The 9,439-nt window shown below is 39.5% G+C and overlaps 1 protein-coding gene across 1 annotated transcript; it reads left to right on the top strand.

Annotated features, from left to right (window-relative positions):
- Positions 1-222: 222 nt before the first annotated feature.
- On the top strand, positions 223-8,017 carry LOC306988063 (leukocyte immunoglobulin-like receptor subfamily A member 3; the record flags this gene model as incomplete). Its single annotated transcript, XM_079592764.1, has 6 exons — positions 223-571; positions 1,596-1,853; positions 1,947-2,237; positions 4,610-4,885; positions 4,984-5,085; positions 7,893-8,017. 6 exons carry the CDS (start codon positions 223-225, stop codon positions 8,015-8,017), a joined length of 1,401 nt encoding a protein of 466 aa, XP_079448890.1.
- Between the last annotated feature and the right edge of the window lie 1,422 nt (positions 8,018-9,439).

Genomic DNA, 9,439 nt, shown 5'->3' with positions numbered 1-9,439 from the left:
CACTAATGACTCCACTTCTAAAGACCCCTCTGTCAAGCTCCTGAAATTTGCAGACGACACCACTGTCATCGGTCTCATCCAAAATGGTGACGAGTCTGCTTACAGACTGGGGGTTGAACAGCTGGCTGTTTGGCGCAGCTATAACAACCTTGAGCTGAACACGCTCAAAACTGTGGAGATAATCGTGGACTTCAGGAGAAAATCCCCAGCGCTCTCACCATCATGAACAGCACTGTGGAAGCAGTGGAGTCATTCAGGTTCCTGGGTACTACCATCTCTCAGGACCTGAAGTGGGACAATCACATTGACTCCATTGTGAAAAAGGCCCAGCAGAGACTGTGCTTCCTTCGCCAGCTGAAGAAGTTCAACCTGCCACAGGAGCTGCTGATTCAGTTCTACCCAGCCGTCATTGAGTCTGTTTTAAGCACTTCCATCACTGTCTGGTTTGGTTCAGCTACCATATCAGACATCAACAGACTACAACGGACAGTCCGGACTGCAGAGAGGATTATTGGTGCACCCCTGCCAACCCTCCAGCACCTGTACTCTTCCAGAGTGAGGAAGAGAGCAGGTAAAATCATCACAGACTCGACCCACCCTGGACACCACCTGTTTGAACTGTTACCGTCAGGACGGCGACACAGATCACTGGCCACAAGAACATCCAGGCACAGGAACAGTTTCTTAGTTTCCACAGGCCATTTCCCTACTGAACACTTAACATACCTCCCAAGGCATATGTCTGTACGTTAAATACTCCCACTGTCCAGTGCAATATTCTCTAACTCATGATATTTATATTCATATTTATTCATACTAGCTACTCAATTTTTTTTTAAATGTGTTCATAATCTGTAAATGTTTATTCGGACTAAACCCAACTGTGACCCTACTTTTATACTATTTTAATTTTAATTTATTTATTATGTTTCTTGTATTTGTATATGTGCACTTGACGCTTCAGTACCAAGAAAAATTCCTTGTGTGTGCAAGCACACTTGGCAATAAAGCTCTTTCTGATTCTGATTGTTACACCCCTAATATATACTATATATATATATATATATATATATATAGTTTTTTTTTTTTTTTTTTTTAACAGTATAGATGAGGCTCAGGTGTGGCTCAGCTCTGGTGTTTCTGGTTTACTTAAGGCTGAGAATCGGTAGCAACACTAAAACATATTCAGGGCCAGTTATGGGTTAGTAATTGGCTGAGACTCGGGCCAGTTATGGCCCATGTGTTTAATCCAGATCTGGGCTACTCCAGGACTGTCATTCGAACAGAGCTGGGCCAGAAAAAAAAATGCAATGTGGGATGTAGTACATTCAGATTGCATTCATATTACACATTCATGCTTGATCAAGCTTATACACTGTACACATGCACACTTTTTTTAAACAAAATATATATTGTTGCTATTATATTTCGTGTCACTAAGCAGAAAGGATATGTCCCTTTAAATCAAAATAAATTACACAGTATAATGTAGGCTACAAAAAAAAGAAAAAAATGTGAGTAAAGACAGAAGACTTGTGAAATATGCGCAATAACTCTATAAATGAACTCAACACTGCATCACTGTTCACTTACAGATAAACCGCAGCCGACTCTGACTGTAAAGCCCCAGAGTTCAGTGTTCACTGGATACACAGTTACTCTCAGCTGTGACGTGGGAAGCTCAACTGGATGGACGTTTCTCTGGACGAAACACTCAAACTGGGAATCCAGTGATGCAGGAACTAAAACAATCAGATCTGTGAGCGTCTCTGATGGAGGAACATACTGGTGTATAGCACAGCGAGGAAACTACTACACACAGTACAGTAATGCAATACAGATAACAGTGAGAGGTAAATGCTCTTTTTACTTTGTAGAATTCAGTGAAAGCTAATTTTGAGTTTTAAAAGATTCAAACATGAAGTGTGTGTTTGATCTTTTCACAGAGAGACCCAAACCTGTAGTGAAGGTGAAGCCAGATCAGCGTGTGTTCAGCGGAGAGAGAGTCACTCTCACATGTGACATACAGGAGACAGGAGTCTGGAGGTACAGCTGGTATAAAGATCAAGATAACAGCAGAAGAACAGACCAGATCTATAACAGCGCAGGACAAGACCAGATCTATATAATCACATCTGTGGATCGGTCTCATGCTGGTCTGTACAGCTGTAGAGGAACTCTGACAGAAACCCAACAGTCCTCAGAGATCAGTGATGGAGTTACACTGACAGTATCAGGTGAGTGTGTTCATCATTTCATCACATCACTTTAACTTGAAGACATTGAGAAGATAACCAAGTAAGTCTGAGTTTACTTTCTATATACAGTGACAGGGTGATTAGGATCTTTTAAGAGTTAATGATCTATATCTTCCAGACATGTTCAGTTCATTCATGAGCTAATGCTCTTCAGATTATCTGAGACGAATTAAACTGCCAGTGTAGCAAACAAGCCTTGAGACTTGATCATTTGTCCTCAGTCAGACCGAGGTCAGGATAGAAATGATGTTACAGTAACTTACACAGCCTCAGATTATCTACACTGTAAACACAGACACTCTCACTATCAGAGGAGTTACTGAGTCTGATCAGGGTCAGTACTGGTGTAAAGGACAGAGAGATAGAAGACCAAACTCATCATATATAAGCTCTGTGTATCTCACAGTGGAGGGTGAGTTCAACATCATTGTCCTATTAAACTCTCTCTACATGATCATGATCACAACCAATTAAGAGACTTTTACTCTCATTCACACTGCTGATAAATACAGTTGTCACTCCATTTTATTTAATTGTCTTGCATTACAAACTATTTGAAAAAGAAAAACAATGAAACTGCAGAGGTCTGAAAATACATTTTAAAGCTAAATGTTTTTTTTACTTTAAGTGTAATCTTAAAAACACAACACATGAAGTTCTTAGAAAACAGAGAAACACAACAGATAAAGACTGTCTGACGTATGTGATCACAGATCTGAGAAACAGCTAAAAATAGTTATGTTAATGGCTAATTTTTTTCTAGCATTTCGAGATTAAAGTCGTAATATTTTGAGATTAAAGTCAAAAAATTTCAATATTAAAGTCGAAACATTACGAGAATACAGTCTTGCGTAGAAGTTGCGTGTGTGTGCATTCGAACACACAGACTCCACCGGAGTAGGTATCACAATCTGGTCCAAACTTTGTGGCAGTGTTTTTGACGTGTTTTCGCGCTCGTCTAGGCAACACGATCTGGGTCGAGAACACTAACAGTTCTGTCTCCCTTACCGTATATAGGCTAAGTTCTGGATACGTTTTAAGTGCATCATTCTGTATCCAATCATTTGGTCGGATCCCGTGATTTCCTCAGATATAATAACCACTGGAGGTGGTTGAGGAGAGATTCCCTGATATGATTGTAAAGCGCTTTAGTGTAGGCCTACAGTAGACATATGAAAGCGCTATATAAATGCCTCATTCATTCATTTATTCATTCATTCAATTTGTTAATTCATAAAGCTGGATATCTCCATCCAGTCTGAAAAATGTTTTCGCCTGCTAGTCTATTCCGGGCAGGTGCAGTATATTTTATAACGTCCTATAATGGTAGCCTAATGCCATGTTGGTAGATTGGCACCTGAATTTCCTTTTGTTGAAAGCCCAGATAAAAGTAAAATGCTATTATTTTGTAGATTCATCCATGTCCGAGGCAAGTTCGACTGCACAAGCGCATTTACACAAACACGTGCTCGCATTATGAATGCACACACACGCAACTTCTACGGAACTGTATTCTCAACTTTAATCTCGAAATATTTCGACTTTAATGTCAGATTTTTTGTTGCGGTTCAGGGCTTCCGTAGAAAATAAACTCCAGATGTTGAAAGAAATCACTCATCAAACACAATGAACATGTTTAGCCATTACCTTTACTAATAAAGTGAGTTTACAGAATCTACAAGATTTTAAACACTTTAAATAATGATGTAAATATTGTATATGTCACGGCTCGCACACAAAAGGGTAGATCCAGTTGCAGTTTAATGGGTAGCCTAATCCGTAATCACAAACCAGGCCAGGCAAAGGGTCATAATACATACAAGGCAGTCCAAACACAAGAAACAAACAGGCATGGGACACAGAGGTGCGATCTGACATCAAACAAGGAATCCACAACAATCAGACACAGACAGGGTATAAATAGACAGGTACAAACAATGTGAGTGGGAACAGCTGTTTGCAATGATCAGTGATAAGTTCAGACAAAGGATTATGGGAAATGCAGTTCATGATGAGGTGATGACAGTATGGGGAAGAGACCTTTAGTGGACACCCAGGGAACACCAACCAGACACTGTGACAGTATAATCCACATTTGTGTGATGTATTTGAATGCAAAATAACATACTTGTAGACTGGATATGAGTATCAACATTTTATTTCGTTTTTTTACAATTAATAATAAACATTGTTGATGTAGTTCATATTCAGATATATAATGCTGTCTAAAATCCGCATTCCAGCACTTATTCTCTTCTGTATGAACTGTTGCAGACAAATACTCAATGATTTGTGTAACACAGGTGAACTCTGACTCTAGATGATCTGAATCTGTTGTTGTTCTCCTGCAGATCTACAGCCGAAGCCTGAACTCACATCAGATCCTGCAGGAGCTGCACTGACTGGAAACACAGTGACTTTGTCCTGTCGCATGGATCCGTCCACTGGACACTGGGACTCTTACTGGTACAAACACACACTGAACCCTGAGACAGAGAAGAAGACAAACCCCTACAGCCTGAAGATTGACTCAGTGTCTGATGGAGGCCAGTACTGGTGTAGAGCTGGAAGAGGGAAACCAGTCTATTACACACAATACAGTGATGCACTGTGGGTAAATGTTACAGGTGAGAGAAACTGTAGTGTGTGACGCAACAAATACAGATCAGAGACAATATCTACACAACTTCTGAAACTGTAAATGCAATAATCTCTGTGTGTACAGAGAGTCCTAAAGCTGTGTTGACGGTACGACCTGATGAACGAGTGTTTAGAGGAGAAACAGTTTCTCTCAGATGTGATATAAAGTGGGGAAAACAAATTGAAAGCATTTTAAATTTGCTCTTACAACGTTTATTACACAGTTATGCTATACAATCATTGTATATATAGGCTACCGACAGAAAATACACATTCAATTAATATAAATAGATTAGTCTATGTAGAATTATTATTATTATTTCCCCTGTCATTTCTAAGCCTAAACTGGCGCAAAATACAGTATCACAGACAGGGCAGGACTTAAGGGGCCGGACTGACAAACTCACACATGACCTCAACTAGAACATCATTATGGAGTAGCACAAAATACACAATTTAAATATGCTTGAGTTTCGTAGAACAATTAATATGCAACATGCCTAGCGTAGTCAAAGTTTAGATGTAATATTAAATAGTCGTTATATAATACAATAAAATACATGATGTGCTCTTTCTCAGTTGAGAGAAGATCAAAATCCTGAAATAAAACTGAGAAATAAAGCCAGAGATAGTATTATAAAAATATATTGCCTGTGTCCTCATCTTATGTTAGAATCTTAAATTTAATGAATAAATTAAATCTGAATTAAAAACACACTGTATGGGCACAATCAAATTAAATGACTATCAACAAAACCCATAGATGGGTTTTGCATACATTATGTTAAGAGATTAATGTTTAAAATATATATATGTTTTATGTTGAAATATTAAATGATTGGAAAAAGGAAATAACGGCAATAGGCTAGGCTACTATGAAATTGCACCCGCCAGTAGGTGGCGGCAAATGAGTGAGTTTAATCCTTAAATCAACAAATTCGTTTAAAATGATAAGTCATTTAACTTAGCAAACGACTGTATTTATAGCATAATTGAATCATTTACTCATCTGAGGAACAGCCATGATGCTTGGAGACGCAGCGGTTCTGCTTTTCTTCTATTTCTTTAGCCGCTTTTCCACCATAGAGCCGAAGGTTACGGTTCCAGTTGTATTTTTTATTTGAGCTTGGCTTTTGATGGAGCAAAAACGACAATGAAATTGTCATCATCTATGCACTGACCCGTTCGTTCACTAAGCTGAGCAGCCAATCAGAGTTCCCTCCTTCACCAACGCCGATTCAACATGTCGAATCGGCCGAAAAAAAGCAGACGATGACCCATTTAAATGCGGAACACACTGAGAAAATTAAGTCGGCCGATGCACAAAAACTGCTCGACGGCTGACTAACACCCTCGGCTTGGTGCGTTAAGATCCGGGCTTAAGATCGCAGTCGGAAACTATTAGCCCCGGCTGGCCCGTTTATAGCCCTCGCTCGTACTGGCTCGGCAGTGGAAATTCAGCTAATCATTTCTGACTAGCAAAAAACTGTACAAATCAAACAAATACCATACCATACCAACTTTATTTGTTAAGCACTTTAAAACAACCAAAGTTGACCAAAGTGCTGTACAGAAAAAAGTGCTGTACTGTAACATGCAATTAATAACCACACAATAAAAACACTAAAAAACACATTTATTTTAAATTAAACAAATTAAAACAAGTAAATAAAATCGACATCTTACTAGGTATTGAAGGCCAAAGAGAAAAGATGTGTTTTAAGACGGGTTTTAAAAACAGACAAAGAAGCGGCCTGTTTAACGTGCAGAGGCAGATCATTCCAATGTTTTGGGCCAGACACAGCAAATGCACGGTCCCCTCTGAGCTTACGCTTAGTTGTAGGCACACTCAGGAGCAGCTGGTCATCTGACCTGAGAGAGCGGACGGGTTTATAATAGTGTAAAAGCTCAGAGAGGTATGGTGGGGCAAGACAATTTAGTGATTTAAAAACAAATAACATAATTTTAAAACGGATCCTGAATTGAATAGGCAGCCAGTGCAGTGATGCTAAAATAGGGGAAATGTGCTCATGTTTACGTGTGCCCGATAAAAGACGTGCTGCTGCATTTTGTACCATCTGAAGACGGGTTATGGAGGACCTTAATCCCCACATACAGTGAATTACAGTAGTCCAGCCGAGTAGTAACAAAGGCGTGGATTACAGTTTCAAAAAGCTGTCTTGACAGAATTGGCTTTATTTTGGCCAGCTGCCTCAAATGAAAAAAGCTTGATTTGACAACAGCCTTGATCTGACTGTCAAATTTTAGCTCAGGGTCCACTCTTACCCCTAGGTTTGTGATGCTAGGTTTAATATAGGGTGCCAAGGAGCCCAGATCTAGTGACGCTTTCCCAGCGGTGGCTCCAAAAACCATCACTTCTGTTTTTTTATCATTAAAATTTAAAAAGTTCAGAGCCATCCAGGCCTTTATGTCATCAAGAAAATTGAGAAGTATTCCAAAAGAGTTATCATTTTTCTTTTTAAGAGGTACATAAATCTGACTGTCATCTGCATAACAGTGGAATGAAATGCCGTACTTACTAAGTATGGAACCAAGTGGAAGCAGATAGAGAGAGAAAAGTAGAGGGCCGAAGACTGAACCCTGCGGAACCCCACACAATAGAGGAGCAGAGGAGGATACAGTCACCTAGGCTAACCCAGAAATCAATATTTCATGATCCACCGTGTCAAATGCTGCAGTTAGATCTAAAAGCACAAGGATAACACAGTCGCCAGAGTCAGTAGCTAAAAAGACATCATTAAAAACTCTTAAAAGTGCGGTTTCGGTGCTGTGCAAGGATTTAAAACCGGACTGAAAAAACCTCTAATATATTATGTTCTTCCAAAAAGGACAACAATTGACTGTGCACAATCTTCTCCAAAATATTTGAAAGAAAAGGTCATTTGGAAATAGGCCTGAAATTTGCTAGAACTGCCGGATCGAGAGCAGGTTTTTTAATCAGGGGTTGAACTACCGCATGTTTTAAAATTTCAGGAACCACACCCGAGGTCAGACTACTATTTATGACTGCAACAACAGATGGCCCTACAGTGGGAAAAACCTCCTTAAAAAGTCGAGGGGGAACAGCATCATCTGGAGAACCAGAAGGCTTCAAGTGACCAACAACCTCCTCTAAAAAGGAAAAAGTCACCGGCTCAAAGTGATCAAAGACAGCAGAGCAGAGGACAGAGATAGAAGGGTCAGAAGCTGAAGATGAAATGTGAGATCTAATAGAAGTGACCTTATCAATAAAAAAGCAAAGGAAGTTTTCACACATAGCAGGGGATGCCTCTAGTCTGCGGGGCATTTAAAAGCGAGTCAATGGTGTTAAACAAAACACGAGGCTTGTGACAATTTGACAGAATAATATCTGAGAAATGTTTTCTTTTAGCCTCTTTTACAGTTTTCTGGTAGTGACGCCAGCAATCCCTTAAAGGTAGGGTAGGTAGGATTTATATAAAAACTTTTTACCAAATTTGATTAAACTTTCTATATATATCAATGCATAATTAAAATGTAAGTACTCTGATAAAAAGAGTATAAAAATCGAGTGACTCTAGACCGTTTAATCTTCATTAAACACAGCTCATTATTTCCATTCGGGACGAATCACAGGATTGGCTTGCGCAACTGTCACTCTCCGTCGCCATGACTACCGCCGCTATTACTGGCTCTGTATGGCTCTGCCCACGTGCGCGCAGTCGCGCACCCGTCTTTAGGTGGGAGTGAATGGAATTAATGAGCTGTGTTTTATGAAGATTAAATACACTAGAGTCACTCGTTTTTTTTGCTCTCTATTTCAGAGTACTTGCATTTTAATTATGCATTGGTATATAAAGACAGTTTAAACAAATTTGAATAAAAGTTTTTTTTAGACAATTCTGACCTACCCTACCTTTAACATTTGAAGAGACACCTGCAGTTTGTCCTTCTTCCACTTACGCTCAGCTCTACGGCACTCACGTCTGGCAGTATGAGTCATGTCATTTGTATGAGTTTTAGGCTGCATAGATTTTAATGGGGCCACAGTGTCTAAAACAGTTCGGCAGGTGGAGTGAAACCATGAGCTAAGCTCTTTTGTGCTAATATAAACGGGTATGTCCGTCCTTGATCACAGATCACATCAGGTCATCTGTAATGGATCTGCTTGTTTTACACTCTTTGAACACCAGGTGGTATTGTCCCCTACTTTGTTGCTCAATAATGTTCTTGTGTTTCTGTTTTTCAGTGTCAAGTTCAGATCCGATTTCTGTCTTCAACATCCTCAGTTTTCTTGTGGCAGCTTCTCCGTATCTGCTCGCGACAGTCGTGCTGCTTTACAAATGTTACAGAGCGAGAGGTAAAACTTCACACACACACACACACACACACACACACACACTCAATAACTGCAGTGAAAAAAAAGAAAAACATAAGACATGTCCATTTAAATGTTTACATTTTTTTCTGTGTATTTCACAGTTTCAACTGCTGAAGACCAAAGTCAGTATACGCCGTAACAGAGGAAGAAACTTCAACCTGATATTAACCTGTTTTAAAAG

The sequence above is a fragment of the Phoxinus phoxinus genome (genome assembly GCF_949152265.1).
Source record: "Phoxinus phoxinus genome assembly, chromosome: 2".
In the NCBI taxonomy this organism is placed as follows: domain Eukaryota; kingdom Metazoa; phylum Chordata; class Actinopteri; order Cypriniformes; family Leuciscidae; genus Phoxinus; species Phoxinus phoxinus.
Note: the sequence above shows the minus strand (reverse complement) of the source record. Positions and strands in the feature narration are given on the sequence as shown.